The sequence below is a fragment of the Trichinella spiralis genome, assembly GCF_000181795.1.
Source record: "Trichinella spiralis strain ISS 195 chromosome Unknown Scfld6, whole genome shotgun sequence".
Taxonomy (NCBI): domain Eukaryota; kingdom Metazoa; phylum Nematoda; class Enoplea; order Trichinellida; family Trichinellidae; genus Trichinella; species Trichinella spiralis.
Window position 1 is genome coordinate 1,027,152 of NW_003526945.1, and position 26,026 is coordinate 1,053,177.

At 30.9% G+C, this 26,026-nt stretch overlaps 4 protein-coding genes across 4 annotated transcripts; 3 read left to right on the forward strand and 1 right to left on the reverse strand.

The window, feature by feature from the left end:
- Positions 1-3,570, forward strand: Tsp_07959 (sodium-dependent phosphate transporter 1-A). Its single transcript, XM_003373313.1, has 11 exons — positions 1-181; positions 703-804; positions 1,009-1,149; positions 1,742-1,804; positions 1,888-1,928; positions 1,999-2,117; positions 2,179-2,367; positions 2,429-2,558; positions 2,684-2,745; positions 3,303-3,330; positions 3,520-3,570. Exons 1-11 carry the CDS (start codon positions 1-3, stop codon positions 3,568-3,570), a joined length of 1,107 nt encoding a protein of 368 aa, XP_003373361.1.
- A 1,446-nt stretch (positions 3,571-5,016) lies between these two features.
- On the forward strand, positions 5,017-5,932 carry Tsp_07960 (hypothetical protein). The gene is made up of 2 exons (XM_003373314.1): positions 5,017-5,038; positions 5,844-5,932. Exons 1-2 carry the CDS (start codon positions 5,017-5,019, stop codon positions 5,930-5,932), a joined length of 111 nt encoding a protein of 36 aa, XP_003373362.1.
- Positions 5,933-10,647: 4,715 nt separating this feature from the next.
- Positions 10,648-11,528, reverse strand: Tsp_07961 (homeobox protein goosecoid). Its single transcript, XM_003373315.1, has 3 exons — positions 11,243-11,528; positions 10,948-11,189; positions 10,648-10,890 (listed from the first exon to the last, which is right to left on the reverse strand). Exons 1-3 carry the CDS (start codon positions 11,526-11,528, stop codon positions 10,648-10,650), a joined length of 771 nt encoding a protein of 256 aa, XP_003373363.1.
- A 3,941-nt stretch (positions 11,529-15,469) lies between these two features.
- On the forward strand, positions 15,470-22,056 carry Tsp_07962 (conserved hypothetical protein). The gene is made up of 14 exons (XM_003373316.1): positions 15,470-15,674; positions 16,168-16,204; positions 17,643-17,790; positions 17,836-17,910; positions 18,030-18,125; positions 18,451-18,572; positions 18,735-18,781; positions 18,864-18,946; positions 19,017-19,107; positions 20,302-20,433; positions 20,718-20,858; positions 20,916-21,041; positions 21,101-21,265; positions 21,905-22,056. Exons 1-14 carry the CDS (start codon positions 15,470-15,472, stop codon positions 22,054-22,056), a joined length of 1,620 nt encoding a protein of 539 aa, XP_003373364.1.
- The last annotated feature ends 3,970 nt before the right edge of the window (positions 22,057-26,026 follow it).

A 26,026-nucleotide genomic window follows, 5' to 3' on the forward strand; every position in this document is an offset into this window, starting at 1 on the left:
ATGACTGATTTGCTCTGGGTTGTTGTCGTTGCTTTTTTCATAGCATTAGTGCTTTCCTTCGCCATTGGAGCCAACGATACTGCGAATTCCTTTGGTACCAGCGTCGGTTCAAAAGTGCTCACTTTACGACAAGCATACTGTCTAGCAACTCTTGTTGAAACATGTGGTGCAATTTTGTTAGGTAATAATATATATTTTATTTATTTATTTATTTATTTATTTGTTTGTTTGTTTGTTTGTTTGTTTGTTTTCTTGTTTATTTGTAAGGATCTGTTTCTATCATTTAAACATAATAATAAGTTGAACAGAAAAAATCAAGAAGCATTTAATTATTTGCTTTAATGATTACGTTTCTTGAACAATGCACTATTGCAAAATCAACTTTCTCCACATGCATTTTACAAGCTTGAAAAAATAATTTTAATATTAATAAATAAACTGTGACAAATTCATTTAGTTTAATTCAAGAAATAATTTAATTTTGTAAAATCTTTAATGAAACATTTATGCGAAACACTTCTTGTTTTTTTGCATCGCTTAAATTATCAGAACATGTAATGACAAATCGCATAATAATGGATCACAACTGCATAATTTGAAATAAAGTCAGCATATATAAACATCTTCTTTGATCAACTTGATCTAACATATCCATTATTATTATTATTATTATTATTATTATTGAACCAAAAATTTATTTAGGATATAAAGTTGCGAATACAATTAGAACTGGCGTTGTGGATGTGTCTGTTTATAATCAGAGTGAAAAAGAACTAATGATAGGTCAGCTGTCTACGCTTTCAGGTAAATTTTGCAACTGACTATGCTTTCACAATGCTAGTTTGGAATATTAATTTTTAAATGAAATTCTTTCAAGATTTAAGCTATCGTAAAAAGAATTCAGTTTTTTTGTTCATATTTTTTTGAAAACTTTTCTGAATTCTTATTTCAATTAATAAGTTCATCAATTTTGCATTTCAGAAATTCAATAATTATCATTTACTGTAGGTTGCGCAGGATGGCTCATGATGGCTACACTGTTCAAACTTCCAGTATCAACGACTCACAGCATTGTTGGCGCTACAATTGGATATTCATTGGTCTTACGGGGTCTAAATGGAATACGATGGTCAAATATAGGATATATAGGTATTTTTTCCTCATTCATTTATACTCATTATTGGATGCAGATTTTTATTAACTGCAAAAAATATTTTATAAGAAGTTATTAAATTATGTTTTTTTGTCAAGCCATTGCAAGAGTTTTTGCTGTAAATGTGTGCTTTTAGTGGCTTCTTGGTTTTTATCACCAGTTCTATCAGGATGCATCACTTCGTTTTTTTATCTCCTTATAAACTTACTAGTTTTGAAACAGGTACTATTTTATGCTACCATTGCAAAACAAATTAGCAATTCAATTTTTAGGATGACCAATTCAATGCTGGACTGAAAATTTTACCCTATCTGTATTTTTTCACTGTTAGTATTAACATATTTTCTATATTCTACGACGGCACAGAAAGTATGTTCTTGATTATCTAAAATTGAATTTTTAACCTCACTTTTTAGTGTTATATTTTGACAAGATACCATTGTATGGCATATGCATTATTAGCATTGGAATTGCTCTAATTGTAGCTTTGGTAATTCGTTTTTATGTAGCGCCTAAATTAAAAAAAAGCATAACAAGCAAGTTACTAACAAACAGTCTGTGATTACTGTTTTAACTCTTATTATTTAGATAGCGTACATTTGGAAGATTGCAAAATTTGTCCTGTAGCATATGTCTTGCCTAAAGAAAACGGTAGAGTACAAATTGCTGTTGGCATACTGCTTGATTTTCAGTTTTACTTTGTTATATTTTTTGCTGTTAATGTTCAATTTTAGAACAACCTCTTGAAAAAGAAACTGAAATTGAAGATGAGCGAGTAAATTGCATAACTCAAGTAACTAACTTACTATCTTTCCTATAATCCTACATTTTTTGTAATTATATAGATTAAAAATTTTTTCAAACCTGAAACGAAAGAAGAATCTCAGTGCATAAAACTGTTCAATTTCTTGCAAATTTTCAGCGCTTGCTTTGGTGGTTTTGCTCACGGAGGCAACGATGTTAGGTGTGACTTTTGCATTTTTCAAATCTAAAGTTTTTCACTGATATTTGGAATTGATGTTTAGCAACGCAATTGCCCCTCTAATAAGTATTTGGATGCTTTATCATACCAACTCAGTGTACAGTGATGATGAAGGACCAACAATTTGGCTGCTACTTTATGGCGCTGCAGGAATGGTGATTGGTTTGTGGGTTCTTGGACATCGTGTCATTTATACAGTTGGTGAAGGACTGACTGAGCTGAACGCGATTAGGTAAGTCCAAGTCAGCTTGTTGTTTGTAATTTCATAATTTTATTAATTCTATCAAATTTAGTGGATTTTGTGTGGAATTAGGATCCGCATTTACAGTACTGTTTGCGAGCAAATTAGGATTGCCCATTAGTACAACGCACTGCAAAATTGGATCAGTAGTGTTTGTGGGATTGCTGCGATGGAGGAAAAAAGTAAACTTCGCAACTTTTCGCAACATTGTTTTATCTTGGCTGATAACTCTACCAGCAACAGGTTCAAACTTTTGAAAAATATCCCGTTGCTTAGTTTGCAAAATTCAATTTTTAGGATTATTCAGTGCAGCATTAGTAGCTCTTCTTCGCAAAGCTTTGTGAAGCAACTACCTTCAGTGAGCAGGAAGTTATGTGAAATCTCAACAATTTTTGGCTTATTACTTTCTTTACAATGCATTTTGTTATTTTTTTAGTGTTAAATTATAGTTATCTTATATTATGGTTGATTTGTGATATTTGTATTATTTATATGCAGTTATTGTTGAATCATAGTTTCAAGGAATATTTCCATGTATGTATTAGTGTTATGTTTTGTGTGTGTGTGTGTTGTTCATAACTTTTACTCATTATTATTGAATACAACAAAAGCAAAGCTATGTTGTATGTTGTGAAGTGTTATATACTTCAATTGTTAGAATTGATATTCCTCTTATTTTGATATATTTTATCATGCTGAAAACTATCTGATTTTGATCAGTTATATGCTGTGATTATTGCAAGTTTTTATTTACAAACAATAGTATCAGAAAATTTCATTAAAACCATGTGTTGCATTTTTTTGTTAAACTGCTCATTTGAAATCAATGTAAAATATGCACCAAATATGCTATTTTATTCTGAAAAATTATCAAATTTTCTTGAACATCTGAAGCTAGATTTGTACCTGAAATTTTATATTTTTAGTACTGTGACGCTTGATTGCGATGAATTGGTTAGAAATTTGATGCATTTTTTGTGCATATTATAAAAAGCAGTTTAGCATATGTAGCTCTACAACTACTAAAATAAAAACTTTTGATTATATGTGAAACTATCATTTATTCTGTAATTAACTAAACTTTCAAAAAATTCTACTGATCACAGACTTTAACCCTAGCAAGTTTTTATAGAAAATTTTTAGTATACTTTTTTGGAAGAGACGTTTTCTTTATTGAATGCATCGAAACATTAATTACACTCATCGCTGCATTTTAACAGTGTGCAATAATAATAAGTTGCATTTGTTAAATTTTATTAATAATGTCAAAGAAAACTAGAAGTAGAAGAAAACTAATTTTCACACGCATAAAGAAAGATGTGCACATTCATAAGCAAAATATTATCATGTCTACTCTATTTGCTTATTATGCAAATAGTTGTGTTATCTTTAGTATTATTTATTTTGTGATAAGAAGAAAGAAGCTGAAACGGTTTTAAGACAGATGCAAAGATTATTTATGCATTTGAACGGTAAACAACGATGACTTTTGTTAGTCAGTATGCTGAGATCTCAGAAACAAATTGCATCAAATTACCACCAGTAGTTATTACTTTTATCGACAGTATGGACATATAAGTAAGTAATCGCATTTTTGTTGATTCGTATAACTTGGAAAAAATTGTAAATTAAAGTAAATTAAAACAGAGCAAGAAATGTGAAGAATTTTAAAAAAATAAAGCGAGAAAATCCCATTTAAATAGACGAATATTACAATTTAATATATATATATATATATACATAATTACTGGAAGCTCATGTATATATATATATATATATATATACATAAAGTTGTCGAGTTCAATAACTACTGATCATTTTTGATTAATTTATAATTAAATTTCATTTTTTAATGAACATCGTAGATGATGATGATACTTTTCAGTATCTTTACTCAGTATTAATAAAATAACATTACTGGTGAATATAGCATGGCATGAAATTGCAGAGTAGATGCAGCTATTTATGATGATTTATGTAAACAATGCAAATAGCAGTGATAAGCTGTTGCTGAACTCACGCATGAATTCATTTACAGACTGTTGTTGATGATAGTGTGATTTAAATAATGATAAAGATGCAAATGGCGATGAACAGTGATTAATTAAGTGAATGAATCTGTTTTACATTTGCCAATACTTAAAGCATAATAAATAATTGTTTATGCCATGCAAATGACATAAACCTATGTTTTGTGAAAATATGGCGTCATCTGTTTTATAATACATTAATTAAAGAATCCAATTGTATCACTGGGAATCTTCAAAAAATTTTGAATGTTTACTTTAAATTTGCGTAACATTTACTGGAATATTTTAGTTTTGTGCAATACAGTATCTAAAAGAATAAAAGAATGTACATTTAGCTTGTCTGTTGATTTGATTTGATTTGATTTTATAAGAGAAACAATTTTTGAAGTGAAGAATAAGTGAAAAAAGAAAATTTTTTTGCAGGTTCCAAGTTGCTGAGTGTCTTAGGTCTAGAAATAAATTTTTAGCATTTTCTACAAGTAACCCTTTTCAGTAAAAAAATTTTTGAAAGTTCTTTTTCTGTTCAATTTTTTAGCTAATAATTCATTTTACATTATATAAAAGCATACATAATTGCTGGAAATTCATATATTAAAAATAAGTTTACAGTATGCTGGCTATTTCTATGAACCGTAAGATTGAAAAACATGATAAAGTGGATAAAAATCATGCAAATTAAATTATATTTAGCCAGTAATTCTTTGTTGATTATCTATATATTATGTAAAATTTTTAAATTAATTTAATTTTCTCAGTCAGGTTGAAAAATTTGCATGTGGTACATATTTTTCAATGATTAACGGCTAGTGTTTAGCCTTTGCATACATTTTGTTCAAACATTGCTTGTGCAGACATTGCACCAGTGCGTGTCATGCTCCGTTTGAAATTCAGTTTTGAAGAACTTTGTTGAGGTTTAAGTTAATATTGCGTGCTGACGCTTGAGGAATAACAATTGCGACGGCAGAGCCTATTTGGAAAACAGCGTCATCGCGTCTCTGTATATTTAACAGAGCTGTGTTTCTTATCATGTTGTAAGGTAGCTTTAATTGTTAGCATTCAGACAAACTCATTTTCTGACACTGATTCAATGGCCCACCCTCAAGGGTGACAACAATGGAAGCAAACTGTTTCAATGCGGCTTCACATACAGCTTTCTCTATTCTTTAGTATTACCCTTTGCAAAGGTCATTCTTTCGGTCAAACTGACTGCGCTAAATAAAAAAAGTTCTTTGTTGGTGGTCTATGGTGACAGATGCAAACGGAAACAAACGCTCTACCAATATTAACGTTTATTTTTCTGTCAAGAACCCAACAAATGCTGTGTCAGTCAATTAAGTCTATCTGGGGTAAACAACGGTGTCGTCCGACCGTTATTATTAAGGTGTTATTGATCACCAAGAGTGCTTATACAAAGAAATCAAATATTTAATCTTTTAGTGACACATGGATCTACTGCAAAAATTATCACTTTCAAAGTTGGACTTTTCTTATTGCAAAACAAGAATATGACACTTTCTTGTATTTAAACGTGCTAGAAGGAAACTAAAGACAAGCCAAATACAGCTGCTCATTTCACACGCGCTGGCGCAATACAAAACTAATCATTTTACATACAGTAAGATTGCCAAAATCAACTAATTTTCATGTGTATTTGCAATTCAGATGGCTATTCTCAAAAACAAGATAAATGAACATGAACCATATTGTAATTTTTCTTGAATTTTTTCTCATATCAAAATAAAAGCACCAAATTAGGATGAAATAGAAACAGTTAATAATTTACATTCAATCCTTGATTTCGATTAATTATCGCCCGTTAGTTCAACTTTACTCACTTTGAGAAACATTATAAAAATCTGATAGAATTATAAGTATTTCAAAGAAAAGGAACAGAGTCGTTACAAATTCAATTTGTTCTTACTGAAATTTACTAAAATACATGCGTTCCGGGTAAATGCATAGAGTTCTCACTAAATACACAATATTATTATGCATGCAAAGGATTTAAGAGGGCGGAAAATAACAGATGTTAGGAAAACATTCAAAAAGAATTTCCAGATTTTCATTTAAATTATAAAACTGTTCTAATTTTAAAAAATTCACACGCTATTCAGATAGATTCTTAACTTTAATAAGCTAAAAGCAGTTTTCTCATCCATACTTGTTTATGAGATTTGTAATAATTGTTTTTCTTGAAAAGCGATGAAAGAGTTCCAAGCAAACTCAACTGTGCTATTATCATGTGAGCATGGTCATTTAATGATAAAATGCTCAACAAAGGAATGATTCCATAGCCCCAAACCAACTCTGTTTATATTAGAAGTGCATTTTTATTACTTTACATTAATTATGCAAATTTCATGTTGAATTTTCAGAAATTCATGACCTCTGAATATAATTAGCATTTGAGCATCAGAAATCAATAGTACTGCTTGAAAACTAGCTAGTAAGGATTTTGTATTTTAATTTGTAGTAAGGGCAACGTTTCTTATTAAAAAGGTGTGAAAGCAGAATACCAAATTAAAATGTGACCTTCATTTAGGAGTTCGTAAAGAGAGCTGTCAAAACATTGAAGATGTGTCCTATTTTAAAAGATTATTACAACATCTTTATGCTCTTGAAGTTCACAGCCGCATTTTTCTGAGCACACGATGCATTTATTAATATTTAAATGAAAGTTTTTTTTAATATGTTTTCTTTAAATTGACCGAATATTGCTGTACTTTTTTAAATAATATGCGTAGGAATTTCTGTTTCGTTATTCACTTTAAGATTTGTGTAACTGGCAACATACATACTCTATGATAAGATCAGTCGTTCATCGCCTTGACACTTGAAAAGCGACACTAGCAAAATGATTTTAATACGTTTCAGTGTCTGTCACCTGACAATCAAATCAATCTAGTATCTTCATATTGGGGACAATGTCACAACAATGTTCTTCTGGCATTTAAACGGATTAGTAGACAGTTGACAGGCCAGCGACAGGAATGATTGTACGATTTATTTTGAAAGTTGGTAAGATAATCAAGCAAGACGTGTCCATTAAGACAGTGAAAGAAACTTGTTGTTGTTAAATTAAAATTTTCTATCTGAACTGATTACTGGAATCAACTTGTTAAAATATTTGTGCTAAAACAAAGTGTGCTAAATTCATATTTGCTTGTAAAACAATTTTTACTTTTCACTGCCTGCTCTCTTTGGAAAGAACTTATTCTCTTATTTAAAATGCTGACCATAAAGCAATGGTGCAAAATTAAATTATTTTTGACAATCAAAAAGTATATAACAACCAAAGTATGACTGTTTTATAACTTGCCCCAAATGCAATTTAGTATTATTAGTTTTTCCTAGCCACCTGCTTCTTTTAAGTTTTGCCTCGATAGGCTTAGTTCACTATAGTCATACAATTGCATCAGTTAACAAATGGGGGACAGCCATTTGTACAGTTAACGGTCATTTTCTAGTCACGCATCATTGAAAATCGGCAACAGGCCAAGAACATTACCGATTAATGATAAAATAACTACAGAAAGGCACGACTTCGTCAAGGACGCCGCCATCAAGGCGGTAAGACTTTCTGCTCATCATCTTTAGCTTCACTACTGCTTCTTGACACTTATGCCAATTTGTTGTTGACGCTTTTCGACAAAACTTCACTTATATACTAATAACTTTGAAGTTTCTAAACGATTTCATCGTGCCAATTAGGCTAATCGGATGCATTCCAAAGTTGTCAATGCTGTCAATGTAACCTTGAATTAAACTCTTCTTTTGCTTAACGATTGTCTAGCTGGCGTCAAGTTTAAGTGTTCGGTAGTCTGTTTTTCACGAAACCACACAAGTAAACACCTTCAGGGTTTCTTTTTCTATTTGCAATGTTTAAATTGAAAACTTCCAATCAGTCAAGCAAATATATCTACCTGGAGCTCTCAACAAACATTTTAAATACACTATCAAAGCAAAAGTGATTCACAGATTTCATAAAAATGATATGTTTTCTACTGTAGTTAATACTATTACATTATAAATTTAAGAATTCCATTATAAATATATGTCATTTAGTTTTAGTTGGACATTTATGTTCAACATGAAAAGATTTGTGTTCAACATGCACAAATATGTAGCTATGATTTGCATTTTGTTCAAACGTTTAAGTCAGAATTCAAATAAAAATGCATTTTAAACTTTATATATAGGCTTTCTTTGAAAATTAAAAAACGCAGTACTTTAATTATAAATAGGTAAATAAAATTTGAATTAAAATTTCTTTGAATTTAAATGTCACTTCGAACTTTACATGGTTGTCATGCTTTGCAAAATCACTTCAGAAACGAACAAATTTTTCACTTGTTATTATTTTACTGTTTCAACAGGTATTTACAGAAAAAGTGTGTTAGTTGATTAAATTGTGATTAGCATTTCATCTAAGAACAAAATTTTGATATCTAAACTGAAATTACGTTTGACAAGTCATAAAGAGTACCACCCCTTTAAATTAAAAAAGACAAACTTTGCAATTAATGAAATTTCAACGTTCATTTAAGTACTGTTGGAAATAGTTAACTGCAAATACGTTAACAGTGGTCTTTTGATTTCCTAATTTAACAAGCGTTAATTACACTCAGCAAATTTAAAATTTAAATACGTGCATTCGATGATTTATGATCTTTGCTATCAATCGAAACTCTCTTTTGTAAATTCAAAATGACTTATTATGCAGCATTTCAAATCTTATTCAAAAATGTTTTTTTTCGAAATGGCCTGTTACATTAAAAATTTAATGACAAAAGTAAATCAGTAATACATTCCATTACTGCTAAACTAATCTTGTTTTTATAATAAATAATTTCAACTTAAGATATACTTTGATCTAGCAGAAACAGTAAAATGGACAAAATTTCGAGGTTAATTTAATAAATGACTGGCTTCTATTTTGTTAAAATAGTGGAAAATAGTTTGATATATAACTGATACATTTGATATATTTCATGTTTTATTGCATTTCAAATTCTGCATTAAATAGCTGTTCATAAGGCGCAGCTGGTTTTCTGTCGTAAGAATTTTCAAATTTTATTTCAGTCAAAAATCTTTATTTTCAGCAAACTTTTTGCTAATCAACAATTATGCTCTTTTATAACAGCACTATTTTCAAAGTAAAATTAAAAAATGTTTTCAATCTGCCTTTCCCGCTTTTACAGTTAAAGTTACGAATGAAACTTAAATATTTGCATTATTAAAATGCGCATAATTTCATAATGTAGGAAACAGATTTTTCAGAAAGCATAGAGCAATTATCCCTGACCTGATTTAGTATTTTTACTATAATGATGACGGCAGTTTTAAATAGCCATTAGCTTTTTTGCTGCAAAAGTATTATAATAATTGGCAATTTAAGCTTTAATTTTCCTTCAGCAGTATTTCATATTGTCTCTACTGGTTAATACATACATTTTAGTGATTTAATATTGTCATATAGATTTAAACAAATGTGCTGCATATTACATCAGCTAAATGCGCATTTTTGAAAGAAAGTGGTCCAGATTAGTCAAAGCTTGACTATTTAGAATAAGCGATGCAGAACTAGAAACTAGTAAAAACTGTCACGCATTTGCTTTCCAAGCTGGTAAGAGCATGTAAGACAGCGGCGGATTATCATTCGTCACGTTCATTCTAGTTAATGGAAGGGTAAAAGAAGATTTAGGCACATCCAGAAGTCGGAACCCGTTTACTCAGCAAACTTGACTCAATACATTGTCTCGGTACATCGACAAAGAGGAATTGTCAACGGTCAATTCAGTGGTCTAATGTGTTTCACACTGCGATGAAAACAAAGTTAAATACATAGTCACTGAACCGGCTTGCACTTTTCACGCTTGCTAACCACTTCCCTCTCAGCGCACTTCGGTCATGTAAACATGGAAAAAATCTGGAAGATTTCAACAAAAGTTTTATTTCACCTCAGGAATGAACACTGGGAAAATGTTTGTTCGTGTTTTTGCAATGCATTTCATATCAAAGTCAGAAAATTTACAGTAGGCTTTAAAAAATGAACATACAAGTAGATCAGTGCTTGTTTTTTTTTTCATTCACCAACTTCTATTGAATTTTCTATACATTAAAAGCTTCAATTTAAAACAAATATTTTTATCTTCTGATCAGATGACAAGCAGAGTTAGCAGATGTTCCGGGTGGAATGATCCATTGGGAAATTCCAACATTTTACAAAAAAGACTACTTTTTATGTGGCTGACAATTCACCGTCACTACAATAAGAACTGTCGTCTACGCAGACGTCATCCAAGTGGCCTGATGATCGTGAAGAACGATCATCAGCTTTAGAACCGAGTTCTTCTACTGATTGACATTCTGATTTTACTTCATCTACATCATGAGAATTGGACAAATTCATGCATTTTTTCTTCGCTTCATTCTCCTCACGTTTCTGCTTACGCCATTTTGCACGGCGATTTTTGAACCAAACCTTAATTAATAAATGTAAAATGCTTATTTATTAATTCAAATATTTTACAAAAAATACTTCAACTCGTTCTTCTTTTAAATCTGTTTTCATTGCAAGTTGCTCTCGAAGTAAGACATCTGGATAATGGGTTTTTTGAAAAGTTGTTTCCAATTCAACAAGCTGTTCTTCACTGAAAATGGTTCTGTGACGTCGTTTCCTCCTATTAGATAAGGGCAGCGCGCCTGGAAGTAGTGTTGGTGATAAGAACCTGTGAAATGGCATGACAGATGCAGCCGCTATTGCATTTGTATTTTTCAACCCTAAAAGTATTTTAAAGTGAATTTTGAATGCTAAAAACATGCATATCACTTACCATAAACTTCAGGAGATGGGTAAAAACTGGTTGTTGACCACGGCAAAGCTGTCATAGGTACAAAACAGGGCTGCATACGAGAAGCATTTATCAAATCAGCATTTGATATTGGTACTTTGGTTGAGGATAGAATGTTGTCAATGGAAAATGCTGTAGATGCGTTTCTCAAACTGGATGTATAGGGACCTTTTGGAATTCGATTTGCTTGACAAATATCCATGTATGATTTCATCTGTTCATTTGAGGTAACCCAATATGAATAAGGTATACTCGAGAAAAAATTCATAATTTCAAATTGCTCGCTTCTCAAAGAATGTGTAATAACTGACACAAACTTGACAAGACTGATGACGATGAGAAAGATAAAGCACAAATGTCACCTTTGCAGTTCAATTTGACCGAACTCGATAAGTGGTTACATGACCGGAAAGTGATGGATAAAGAGGTGTTAATTTTCTCACTTTCTATTGGTTCAACCTAAAGTCAGTTGGCCAATCGTTGCTCTGCTTCCGCCTGATTAGTCCACAGCTGATGCTCGACTCCTCCTAGTTTGTCATAGTGCACGATGTAAAGGTGGAGCAATAGTGATGAACATATGCAAAACGCATGTTTTTGCTTATTATAACTCTAAGTGGGCAGAAATGTTCACCAGGGCTGCGCTTTAAACGTAAAAGAATGTTTCATGCTGACTATATTATAATGAAGAGAGGAGCGGAAAAGGGTCACGACCGGCTTTTCACATTCATTCTTTTTGACTGAAATAGAAGATGATTTCCTTCGATGAGCGGATTAGGACGTTTCTTGCACAGTCAGCCATAAATTCATGAAGACATAAACATTAAAAGTCTTAATGCAATCAAGTAGAAAATTGTTTATTATAGATAAGCTGAAATGATTAGAAATAAGCAGGCGGCACTTTTGCGCTTACCGACAAGGTGTTAAGGTCAGCGGGATGTCGTCTGACTGAAGAGGTATTAACGACACTGAGATCTATAATTAACAGCCGGCTAAGGTCACACGGCTGATCAAGGACCTTTTAATTCTTCAAGATCCCTTCAAATGCCTCAATGGATCACTTTATTGGCTGTACACGTTGCGTTGTTCACTTCCTTTTATACGAAGTTGTTTTCTTTTAAAATATTCTCTGTGAAATTTTTTTCAGTAATTTTTACTGCAATTTTTTCCATTCAACTTTATTGAACATGTGAAAGTTATATGATTTACTTTATGTTAAATAAATGTATTAGTAAGAGTAATGTAACCGAATTTTAAAAATTTGATATTAGATTTGCAACACAACAGTAATAAATTTTCAATTTAATATATTTATAAAGCATCATAAAACGCAATATTCTGTCAAGTACATTAGAGTATTGTTGAGCTATACTTCAACTTTAAATTCTAATAATAATAATGTAGTTCAATAAAAATGATTTAAATTTAAACTGTTTAAAATTACATTGAACTGAAATATTTTAAAACGCAAAAAAACTGCTGGTTAATCTTTGTTTGCTAATCATGTCATTATCTATTTGCAATTTTTCTTTTTGCTGTTATAGTTGTTAAGCAAATAGATGCTCTTTTTTTAATGAAGCAGATCGATACTTCTTAAAATTATACGCTTATAACAATGAATAATTCGCAGCATTTAATTTAAAAGTGACAGCTTTTGAAAAGAATAACCAGTTTCAAGAAGCATGAAATAGTTCTAACAGTATCAGTACAGTGTTTCTGCAATCATTTAAAAGAATTCAATTATTTGTCCACAATGTCCTACATATGTAGTAACAAGTAAATGAGGTCTATACAGCTCAAATTTTATGCAATGACTGAAGGCAATAAAACGTTTCTGTCAAATTTTTTTAACAGAAAGATGTATTGCGGTTGTAGACGTGGTTTACTATTTTAACTTTTGCTGTCTATGAATAGATTGAAATGCTTTTCTTTATCAATTAATTTGAATTATTCAAACAGACTTTGAACAGACAAATGAAATATAATGCACATGAAATGCATTTTTAACACAAGTACTAAGATGTTCTTCACAAAGGCATTTTCCCTGAATAACTGAAGTTAATGCTCAAAATGCACGGAATTGCTCTGATATGCTTTAGCTGACTCAGTATAATAAGTTTTTTTCCTAAATTCTTGTGAGTTGTTCACGTCGAGCATTATAGCAAACTTCATGAAAACTGTTATTCATTGAGAAGAAACAAGATCGCAATTGCATTATACAATAAATGACTGGCTGGAAATGTTCATTATAAAAAAAGTTTGGAGTTTCCATTTAGCTAAGTGCAATGCCCTTTCAATCAGACTTCCAAATTATAAAAGTGTATGCAACTTTGAAATAAAGACTGACTGATAGTTGACTGCATTTTCAGCATGCTCATTGGTCTGAGGTGAAAGTAATAAAAGTTTGCTTTTTTACTTAGTTCTGTGTGACAGGTGTGATGTGAAACGTTTAATTAGCTGAATTACTGTAGCTCAAACGTAATGAACGAATGAATGTGTAGTGTATGAATGTTTTTTGTTAAGCCAAGTTCAACAATTCTTCAAATTATTGTTATGGTGTTTAGTGTCATTTACTCTTAGTCTGGCCATGCTTATATAGGCGTGTCAGCAGGTTTGACTTCAGGATAAGCACTGAAGCTTTAAGCACTTGACATCGGCTACCTTTATGGAATTTGTCTCTTAACTCGGATGAGAGACAGCCAACAGACCGTATTAGACGATTTTCAAGAATAGGAAGTTAGCAAAGGGTCGAATCTTGTTGACTTTACATGCTCCCTGAACGCTTGAATAGTCTAGACTGAATTAACTGCTAAGCTTAATCATAGCTATAGGGTGGTCGTCAGCTATAGTATTTGGTTGGCATTCGGTCGCCACTTGACAATACCAGTGTGCTTTTGTTTGCCCAACGATCGACCAGCGTGAAACCCAGTCTGACGCTTGTCCGGCAAAACAAACGCTTTTGCACCTCAATTGTTGACATTGCGAATAAGCTTGTCTTCCTTCCAATACTAAACTGGCACTTGCTTAACGCCGCGCGTGCGATTTTAACAGCACTTCAACCATTGGCACATTTGGATTGCGTTTCTCTGCAAACATGTAACACTTTCGTTGTGGTTGTCAAATCGTTCAACCTCATCCTGTCCGTTTGTTCGATTTTCAATTCCGTTTCATAAACGGACAGCAGTACTACAAGTTGCATGGAACTTGCAAGTTTCATAAATAAACAAAAACCCTTTCTCTGGCTATTTTGTTAAGCAGACATTATTTTCTTCTTATTCTTATTAATAGATCATAAATTGAACTGTCCGGCATTTCTGACAAGTCAAGCAAAATTTCAACATAAAACAACACGCCTTAATTTACCACTAATATTCTATTTTTCACTTCAATAAACTTGCTTGCATGCTGATGTTACATGTTTTATCCCCTTTTAATTTTTTGTGGTTTTATTTTACAAATTTATTAAAAAAATAAACAAATTACGATGTTAGGTTAGGTTTCATGAAGTTTAACTTTCATATCGACTTTTATTAACTGATTTATTAGTAACTTTTGAATAATTAATCAGTATTTGTCTGTTTTTTAATGATTCCTTTACATTTATAGCATTTAATATAAGCTAAGGAATGTATTATATTTAAAGTGCTAATGTGAACATAAAATATACAAATTCAAATGAATGAATGAATGAATGAATTAATTAATTAATTAATTTGATATTAAAATAAATTCAAATAAAACTATTAATATTAACATGAAATAAATTAAAATAAATACACAAAATCAAGTAAAATAAAATACGTTCGTTTTTCACTGAATTTATAAATTTCATTTAAAGTATGGGAAAAGAAAAGCGCCACTTTATTTTTTAATAAAGCTGTTGATTTCGTTCCTTTGAAATGGGAAAACGTAGAAGATGGAAACATTGCTTCAGTTTTATAAATGTAACTAGGAAACAAAATATTTGCAAAGGCTAAATGGTTAAATGCTTGAATACAGTGATTTTTAATTGTGTACAAGTGTCATTGCAGTTTCTTACATACAGTGATCAATAGCATCATGTATTGCTCTATTGAAAGAAAATATTTCACAATAATTTTTGCCTTCACTAAGTCAGAACTTTTCCTTTGATACTGTTTATGGTGTTTATGCGGAAATGCAAGCCGGTAATCTGTGAACTACTTAGCACCTTGATTTGTATATTGGCACAACATGGCTAATGCAGATGACCGGCAACTAATTAGGAAAGGATTATATGCAGCAGCTGCGGTTGCATTAAGCGACTCTGTGCTGTTGGCTATGCGGTCAGTAGGAAGCTTGAATTGCTTGCAGGCGGTCATTGTTGACTCTGAGTTGTTTTTAAACATGAATAAAACGACGGATCAAGTTTTGTACGCTTTCTTGCACCTCTGTGCTAGTAAATCTATAATCAAACAGCTTAGTGGAAGATTTCGTTGCTGATGTGATGATTAATCTAAACTAGGCAATGGCGTCGGCTTATCCGACGCGTCCCGTAGACTGTAAACTGGAGCCTAAAACTAGCGATGTCAGGTGCATAAGCACTGCTAGTTCATTTCTTGTATCTTATGCTATCAACGTAAGCTTATTTAAATTAGTTCAGCTGAGGCTTTGCAATTCATTGAACTTTGTTTAGTACAGTATAGAATAACAGAAATAAAGTTGACTGGACAATTGCCATAGTTTTTAATTTTTGCACTTTTTAACGCACAAAATTTGATATATTGAGCTGGTTTTTGCGGGCTGCAGAAAACCATTTCAAGTTTGATATTAATTTTACAGCTTTAAATTATTCCTACAAAAATTAGAATAGAATTCATCCTTGAACTTGATCGCTAAAACGTATAATGCAATTTCCTAACTGCTAAACAGCCAATTTCTTATTTATCCAGTTTTATTTTTCAACAATGCTCAAGGAAAACAACGTCGGTTAGTTCAATCATTTACATTCAATAGCTAAATCAAATAATTACTGTTTATTCTCTAGAAAGCGGTCAACTAGAAGCTTGAAACTGAAATGTCAGTAATAAAAGTCATCATCCAAGGAAATTGCAATTTAAACAGCTTTTTATGAGTTATTTAATGAGCAGCAGTTATAAATTACTTGCCCAATAAGTTATCTAATTATTAACAAATCATAACTGTTAAAGGTTAATATAAATGAAATCAAAAATATTCTTTCATTATATTTTTTATTTAATGATTTAATAATTCATTAATATTCCACATACTTTCCTTCATTTTTGCTGAATAAAATTATCAACGTGGAGTAGAGTGAAGCAATAAATACGCTTAACGGGTAGAGTATTTTGCATTTTAAATAATAAAAAGTATTTCTAGAACAGGTAATAAACGATTTTGCTATTCAGACAGCAATATTTTAAAAAGTTTGAAATATTATAAATATAATAGAATTTCTGCTATAGAGTCAATTTTTAGTAAATAATTTTTTATTGGTATTTTAATACTGGGCTTACGCGTTCTTTAAACAGTCTGCACTTGCCGCTAACATATTCAGTGAGATTTCAATTCATATACTAATAATTTGAAATGTGATTTTGTTTAATTTTATATGGCAAATTCTGTTTGACTTTGCAGCAACGTCAGTTCTCCTAATAATTCGATGCTAAAGAAGTGATAAATTCGAATTTATCATTAATTTATTTACTTTAATAAATTAATTTTGACTATGTAATGCCGTTTCAATGTATCAAATAATGTAAATTTAAATTAAATCCGCCGTTTTAAGCATATATGTCTTCACAAGAGTTGCATTGATACTGGATGATATATTTTAAACCGTTGCATGCTTATATTTCAGTTCATTATTAATTTTTCAGGAAAAAATGGTAATAATAAAACATTTTAAATAACAAAATAAAGTTTTGCAATGCAGCATTCCTGTTATGTGAAGGATTTTTCTCGGTAATTAACAAAGGAAGTATTATCAAATTATACCTCATTACTTCTTTAGATACAGTATTCGTATTATGATCTGCAGTGCCGATTGTGACCGTTGATTTGGATAGTTGCATTTATCGTTTCAGTTCTTGAAATGAATAACAATCAAGGATGGTACGTGATTTATTATTCATATTTAATAGTATGTAATGTAAGAAAAAATTTTTTTAAACGAATCACATTAAGCTTTTCATATTTTTTCTGTTAAGAACTATTTTGATCTGTGAAAGTCTTTTTCTTGGAATATATATTTTATAAATATCTGTAATATAGAATTATGTTGTTAAATGTAAAAGTTTTTGATTTTTTGAAATTTATTATTATCATTAAGTGTGCGTGCAGTTGTTGTGCATGCGATTGAAAGTATTATGTTCTGTTCCTCAGTGATTGTCTTTTCACATTTTAGCTCTAGCTCTTTGAGCTCACATACACCGTTGTATGTGGAAGTAACTGGCGAAGATGTGACAAATAAGAAGCCCCAATCGTTGCAGCCAAATTATCCCTTTCTTTACAATGATATCAGCTTTGATTTGCCATATAAATGGATAAGAAATGTATATACATTTATTTAATATTGGAAAATGTTATACTGATTTTAGGACGAGGCATTTTTTGAAATTGTCAGCTTTGCATCTTGGAAGAAATTATCGAATGAGCAGAAGAAGCATTTAAGGGTATCTTTCAGTTTTCATTTGTTTCGAAATGATAGCATTTAAAATTAGAGCTTTTTGTGTGAAATGTTGGCTTGGCATTCGTAGTTTGTTATTTAGAGTGTTAATTTTTTTTCTTTTAGAAATTTTTGCCCAAATTTGCTGACGAAGAGGAGGAAGAACAAATTGTAAAGAAAATCTTGGACCCAAAATGCAATTTTTATTTTGGAAGTCCATTGGTGAAGTTTTACGACAAACTGCAAGGTATAAGTTTTTTGTTTTATATGTTTTTTGATGAAGAATTGATTATTATTTTATTATTATTAAAATTAATATTTCAGTTGGATGGTATCATCGCCAAAAGCGACCGGTATTTCAGTATTTGCTTAACAGTCAGCGTATGCAATATGAAGTTTTCATACGAAATTATTACTCATCTATGTTGAAAACTTTGATTGTTCGCCGACAAGTGAGATTTGTTATTATTAGTAGTAGTATAATTATTGTGTTAAATATATGATATTCAAAACATTTATGTATACATATACATATGATTTTTTGTAGAAAATTTTGAGTGCTGTTGTTGAAAGCAATCCTATACCAACTTTTGATAAACCTCGGAGCGTTTTGACAAATCGTCTCAGTGATTCTGCATTGTACCGCCGTGCAATGATGCGGGCACGTTTGTGAGTATATTTGAGTTTTCATTTGGACAACGTGTGAATTCGGTTCTGGTGTAGAATTATAATGAATTGCAAAGCGAAAGTGAACGAGACGAACTATTCTTCTGACGATGAAGATATTAAAGATTTGCCAAAATTGTGCAACACTACTTTTCATAAATCCAGCGACGACGTGGCGACGTTGTCTTCTTTGAAACGTCTAGACTCTGTCGGTTCGTTATAGAATTTTAATAGATTTTTTATTTTATTGAACTTGAGGGAGTTTGTTTTTTAACGTGATGATTTTTTATTTAGACTTGGATCTGTACAAGTCAGTGGAAAATATCGATTTAAAGCGAATGCTCGCCGATTACCGTATTTTGAGAAAGACGAAAAGAGTATTTGTTAATTTTTTTAAATCAAATGTCAAGTGAAAATAATAATTGAATAATGATTTTGTTATTTTAGCATCATACCGCATTTGATTTTTCGGATGTTGATTTGGAAGGAATCATTGCACGATGTGGGATGCAACAGTACGCGGCAAAGCAGTTGGAAAGTGAGTCGCGTTTTCGATTCTAGTTGATATGGAAAAGTAATTAATTTTATAATTAGCGGTCTCTTTTTTTAGGAATGAAATTACGCATCAGTGGAGAAGCAGGTGCTGACTTGAAGAAGGGCAAGAAACGTCCATGACCCATGTTAAGAGAAGCATGTTATATTTTTATTAAAAATTGCACCACAGGTATTCTAGCTTTTCATTTTGTAGCTGTTCACATTATCAGTTGAGATCAGCTGTTTCTGTCTTATATTTGATGCAGAATAAAATGTAAATAAATGTATGTATTGGTTTGAATTGTACATGTTTTGAGAACTGATTTGGTGTACTTTTCTTCTTGTGAAGTAAATAATTAAAATCATGATTTTTTTCTTCTTAGTTGTCAAAATGTTAAATGAACAAGAAAAATTTGTCATTTTAAATTTATTGAGAAATTAAATGAATCAACGAATTGATAAAATTTTTGTCGAGAGAAGACAATTGTGATTGCTGAAATGGATGTGATTTTTTTGCTGTTCACTTACAGTATGCTTCTTGAACAGCGATAAGCATTTTTGATCAGTGTTTAGTTGCTTTAGTTTTCTTCGCTTGTTATGTTAATAGAATTTATTTATTTATTTATTTATTTGGTTAAATTTCAATGTTATATTATTTTTTCAGTTGTAATGTTCTTTTCAAGAAAAGGAAAATCAAGTAGACTGATATTAATGTATTAATGGGCATGAAATACACACTTGTGTGCGTGTGTTTTGACTCAAATTTATACATTTCAAGAGTTCTATTCTGATTTTATTTTGTAAAAGATGTTCTTTCTAATTAATTACTCGATGCAGTGCATGCGGTTTCATTTCATTTTGAATCTTTATCAAATTATTTTACTTGCTGTTTATTAAAATCACTTTGAAATATATTTAACAGTTGTCATTAATTTATTGTATTTCACTGTATTAAAAAGTTGAATTATTCATATGCGTACGTTGTGAATAACAGTAATATAGTGAATAATTGTTATAATAGAAATTGCTTTTTATACAATCGGATTCAAACAATCAGAAGTGAACATTTAAAGTGACTGGAAGCAGTGATTGTTACAAATGAAAAAAATCAAGTTGAAAAAATGATTATTTACGTATTTCCTGTTTTGTTGGCTCTTAATTGTTGTTTCACTACCAGTTCGCCCACTATTTTTACCAGAGCGTATAGTATTTCGTATAAATAAAAGGCATGCCATTTTGGAAGATGCATTTTTGAAATCAGATACTATCATGATAAGACGAATCATATTGTTGTTTACGATTGCTATGACAATGTTCATTTTTGTCAAAGGTAATTTCCATTTTGTTCTTTAGCTTTTTTCCAAATATTTATTAGTTTAGTGCAACTTTTGAAGGATTTTTGTTGGGCCATGTTGGCTATGAATGCACTTCAAAGCGTGAATGTTTTCAACAGTTCAGCCAATGCCGATTCGACAGATGTCTTTGCCAGAACGGTTATTCATATCATTACGTTGGTTCAAATATTTCTTGTGTGAAATGTAAATTTAAAAGAAAAACAAAACAAAAAGAAATCACCTTTTGATGATCAGCCCATTAATTTCTTCTACTATTAAGATCCAAAACTACATGAACATTGCCAGCAAGATGACGATTACAGAATCGAAAAATGTGCTGACAAGCATACCGTTTGTGTAAATGGCACTTGCGTGTGCAAACATTTGTACAAAGAAAAAGATGGAGCTTGTATTTATGACGGTGTGCATGTTATTTTTTTTGTTGAGGTATCTGTTGAAACAGTGTGAAAATTTTAAGCAAAAAAATTGATGGACCCCTGTGATCATGACCGTCAGTGCACGACGCCATTTACTCAATGTTACCAAGGTTTGTGCCATTGCCGACCTGGATTCTTCAATATTAGTGGAACATGCAAACCATCGAGTGAGTTCATTTATTCAAATTGCAAACCGTTGAAATTATTATCAAATTCAGTTGTTTAGAATATTATTGCCCTTATGGAAAACCGTTGATGAAAAAGAATTCTGTCCATTATTGTAAAATAAGTTATAAAAAAAGCACAGATGATTGTCCTGCTGGTTCTTACTGTGTGCCAATCAGCAACTGGATTCAAGAAGGAAATTGTAGAGAAGACAACGTTATTAAAGGTGAACAGAAGCTTTATTTCAAATTATGCAATATTTGAATTATAATTGTTGCAATAATCAAAACAGCTGAAATACTTTTTACAATTATAAAATTGTCTTACTTAAGACAGAGTAATCTTCATATGTAAATTTCAAAATAAATCACAACAGAGTTTAAATAAAAATTCAAAAAAATTTTAAATTTTAGGATTTTGCTGTCCAAAACCGCCATCGGATGTTGAAGTTAAACCGATTTGCCCTTTCGGTTCCTCTGTAACAAATGCGGCTAGCGACATTCAATGTAAAGCAGGTTGGATTCATGTTGACACTTATTCTGGGCGTCATCCAATCTGCTGCCCACGAGCGTGCCCACCTGGCTTTATTTTAATTGGAAACGACTGCTATCAAAATTTTCTGCCTCCTGGGGCACATTGTGAACATAATCAACAATGCGAATGCGGCGTCTGTGATCACAAATTTTCAAGTAATTTACCTAAATTTGTAAACCGATGTCAAACCTAATTATGCTAAATTAATAGATAACATAGGAAAAACCTGCACCTGCAAAAAGGGAACTCTACTTTTGTATGGAAAATGTTACAGTATGAAAATTTTTGTAATTTCACTTCAAAAGTGTAGCTGAATTTCCCGTACTTTCAGAGCCTGAATGTTTCTACGGAGATCCAGCTAAGGATCCTGTAACAAACAGAACCTTATCATGTTCAGAAACCAACCTCAATTGTCCACATTCTTTCATATGCTACACTGAATTCAATTTATGCTGTCCACTAATGCCAATTTATGGACAATAACATCGGTTCGTTACAAACACTTGGAAAACATTACATGCACGTGTGAATAATATATTATTACCATTTCAGAGACATTCATATCCATTGGCAAAGTTAAAACAATTTGACATATTTTCAGTCCCCAACTCCTAAATTAACCAAAATTGAGATAATGAAAAATTCAACAAAAGAAAAACAAATCGTCATTTTGGAAAAATTGTTATTGTTCAACGAACTTCAGATTTTTCAATGAAAACGGTAACATTTTGCTAAACAATAAAACTACGTCAACAAACATTTCAAATTGAAAGATGCTGTATAAAATAAAGCAAATGCAAGAACAAATCTCATCAAAATCAATTCCTTTCCTGGCAGAAAATATTGACAGTTCCGATGAAAAACTTAATGAAAGCATTTTATATAAACATAAATAAAACTTATACTTTTCATTCTACTTTTTGGGCAAAATCCCATTTTCGGTTTTAATTTTCCGGAATATTTACAGACATAAGCAATCACGAACGGAGCGCACATGATCAGATTAGTTCGCAAATACATATACAGCAATGTATATTTTTTTACGATCAATTGAATTAAATGTCTGAAATTACTCCTTTTAAATAAGCATTAATTGCTGCGAATCAAAACGAAAGCGTTGCAAGGGTTTACTTTGATAAAAAGTAAACATATCATTGCATCCAATCCCTTCTACCATCATTGTCATTCATTAAGCTTCTGATATATCCCACAAGTGGGACTATTTGAATTTACTTTCCGCTAACTTGCAACGATAGAATAGCGATTTGCATAATTCGTATAATGTGTAGTCGCCCAGAGTTGACATTCATTAGAAATGCTATGAAATTAAATAATATCACAATTTATGTCAAATTATTAAGCTCATGCATGGTATTTGTTGGAAACATTAAAGGAATCCACCAGTATGTACAATGGAAATGATTCCGAGCATCTCAGAAACTACGGCGTATTGTAAAATAATTTTATATTTAGAACAAGCAGTTTTGTGCCAATTAAAGGTATGTAAAGTTGGAATAACCCGTAATCGATGATGTTTTGAGAAATTTGATAAAGTTGGTGGTTTGAGCATGTGGAATTTTTAGAAAAAAAAAGACTGGCATATTGCACGAAAAATGTTTTCAAATATGATAATTTTGGACTATTTTCATAATTGAATTGCAATCTATGAAAAAATTCAATTAACAAGGGTTGTTAATTTTGAAAGTTTTTGTTACATTAATGAAATTCAAGAACAATTCTTGTAAAAAAACATTTATTTTTTTGGGTTTAGAAATTGATGGTTCTGTTGAAAAAAATTAATGAAACCATACCATATTTCGAATTAGTTAACATTCCTTTTTCATTCCTTTTTATTTCGACTTCTGTAAAATCCTATTCACAGTGTGATTTTTAGCAAAAATATCAACAAATACGCAATCACTAGAGGCCCAGATACGTTTTTAGTAAATAGAAAAAAATTCCCAAAAGATATTTATCAATTTCCTTAATTTCTGGAGTAAAAAATTTTTCTTGAAAATTCCAAAATTTCATGGGCTACTGACTTGGTTGCTTTTGTGAAAATCGGCGAAAAAGATTTTTTCAATATTTGGATTTTTTTTTGTTTTTTATAATATTTTATTGATGAAAGGTAGTGTTTTGGACTGTTTCTCCTTGAACTGCCCCGTAGTTTTAAAATAAATGGCTTTTTGAATTTGATCTTCTGTCTATTTTATTACGTAGGGATGTCGATAATCAGTAACTGTATTCCAACGGCCGCAGTAACTTCCAATTTCTGCGCATGAAACATTTCAGTCATCAAATCAGTTAAATTTTCATTGTTGTATATTTTTTTACGATCAATTGAATTAAATGTCTGAAATTACTCCTTTTGAATAATCATTAATTGCAGCGAATCAAAACGAAAGCGTTGTAAGTGTTTACTTTGCTAAAAAGTAAACATATCATTGCATCCAATCCCTTTTACCATCTTTGTCATTCATGAAGCTTCTGATATATCCCACAAGTGGGACTAGTTGAATTTACTTTCCGCTCACTTGCAACGATAGAATAGCGATTTGCATAATTAGTATAATGTGTAGTCGCCCAGAGTTGACATTCATTAGAAATGCTATGAAATTAAATAATATCACAATTTATGTCAAATTATTAAGCTCATGCATGGTATTTGTTGGAAACATTAAAGGAATCCACCAGTATGTACAATGGAAATGATTCCGAGCATCTCAGAAACTACGGCGTATTGTAAAATAATTTTATATTTAGAACAAGCAGTTTTGTGCCAATTAAAGGTATGTAAATTTGGAATAAGCCGCAATCGATGATTTTTTGAGAAATTTGATAAAGTTGCTAGTTTGAGTATTTGGAATTTTTAGAAAAAAAAGACTGGCATATTGCACGAAAATCGCTTTCAAATATGATAATGTTGGACAATTCTCATAACTGAATTGCAATCAATGAAAAAATTCAATTAACAAGGGTTGTTAATTTTGAAAGTTTTTGTTACATTAATGAAATTCAAGAACAATTCTTGTAAAAAAACATTTATTTTTTTGGGTTTAGAAATTGATGGTTCTGTTGAAAAAAATTAATGAAACCATACCATATTTCGAATTAGTTAACATTCCTTTTTCATTCCTTTTTATTTCGACTTCTGTAAAATCCTATTCACAGTGTGATTTTTAGCAAAAATATCAACAAATACGCAATCACTAGAGGCCCAGATACGTTTTTAGTAAATAGAAAAAAATTCCCAAAAGATATTTATCAATTTCCTTAATTTCTGGAGTAAAAAATTTTTCTTGAAAATTCCAAAATTTCATGGGCTACTGACTTGGTTGCTTTTGTGAAAATCGGCGAAAAAGATTTTTTCAATATTTGGATTTTTTTTTGTTTTTTATAATATTTTATTGATGAAAGGTAGTGTTTTGGACTGTTTCTCCTTGAACTGCCCCGTAGTTTTAAAATAAATGGCTTTTTGAATTTGATCTTCTGTCTATTTTATTACGTAGGGATGTCGATAATCAGTAACTGTATTCCAACGGCCGCAGTAACTTCCAATTTCTGCGCATGAAACATTTCAGTCATCAAATCAGTTAAATTTTCATTGTTGTATATTTTTTTACGATCAATTGAATTAAATGTCTGAAATTACTCCTTTTGAATAATCATTAATTGCAGCGAATCAAAACGAAAGCGTTGTAAGTGTTTACTTTGCTAAAAAGTAAACATATCATTGCATCCAATCCTTTTAACCATCTTTGTCATTCATTAAGCTTCTGATATATCCCACAAGTGGGACTAGTTGAATTTACTTTCCGCTAACTTGCAACGATAGAATAGCGATTTGCATAATTAGTATAATGTGTAGTCGCCCAGAGTTGACATTCATTAGAAATGCTATGAAATTAAATAATATCACAATTTATGTCAAATTATTAAGCTCATGCATGGTATTTGTTGGAAACATTAAAGGAATCCACCAGTATGTACAATGGAAATGATTCCGAGCATCTCAGAAACTACGGCGTATTGTAAAATAATTTTATATTTAGAACAAGCAGTTTTGTGCCAATTAAAGGTATGTAAAGTTGGAATAACCCGTAATCGATGATGTTTTGAGAAATTTGATAAAGTTGGTGGTTTGAGCATGTGGAATTTTTAGAAAAAAAAAGACTGGCATATTGCACGAAAAATGTTTTCATATATGATAATTTTGGACTATTTTCATAATTGAATTGCAATCTATGAAAAAATTCAATTAACAAGGGTTGTTAATTTTGAAAGTTTTTGTTACATTAATGAAATTCAAGAACAATTCTTGTAAAAAAACATTTATTTTTTTGGGTTTAAAATTGATGGTTCTGTTGAAAAAATTAATGAAACCCATACCATATTTCGAATTAGTTAACATTCCCTTTTTTCATTCCCTTTTTATTTTCAACTTCCTGTAAAA

Coding starts and splice junctions, on each gene's coding strand:
- Tsp_07959 (XM_003373313.1), top strand. CDS start 1: ATGACTGATTTGCTCTGGGTTGTTGTCGTTGCTTTTTTCATAGCATTA. Junction 182..702: donor ATGTGGTGCAATTTTGTTAG/GTAATAATATAT, acceptor AAATTTATTTAG/GATATAAAGTTGCGAATACA. Junction 2,118..2,178: donor CACGGAGGCAACGATGTTAG/GTGTGACTTTTG, acceptor ATTGATGTTTAG/CAACGCAATTGCCCCTCTAA.
- Tsp_07960 (XM_003373314.1), top strand. CDS start 5,017: ATGCTGGCTATTTCTATGAACC. Junction 5,039..5,843: donor GCTGGCTATTTCTATGAACC/GTAAGATTGAAA, acceptor TTAATCTTTTAG/TGACACATGGATCTACTGCA.
- Tsp_07961 (XM_003373315.1), bottom strand. CDS start 11,528: ATGAATTTTTTCTCGAGTATACCTTATTCATATTGGGTTACCTCAAAT. Junction 11,190..11,242: donor CCCATCTCCTGAAGTTTATG/GTAAGTGATATG, acceptor AAATACTTTTAG/GGTTGAAAAATACAAATGCA. Junction 10,891..10,947: donor TAAAAGAAGAACGAGTTGAA/GTATTTTTTGTA, acceptor TTATTAATTAAG/GTTTGGTTCAAAAATCGCCG.
- Tsp_07962 (XM_003373316.1), top strand. CDS start 15,470: ATGGCTAATGCAGATGACCGGCAACTAATTAGGAAAGGATTATATGCA. Junction 17,791..17,835: donor CATATAAATGGATAAGAAAT/GTATATACATTT, acceptor TACTGATTTTAG/GACGAGGCATTTTTTGAAAT. Junction 21,042..21,100: donor TGGAACATGCAAACCATCGA/GTGAGTTCATTT, acceptor TCAGTTGTTTAG/AATATTATTGCCCTTATGGA.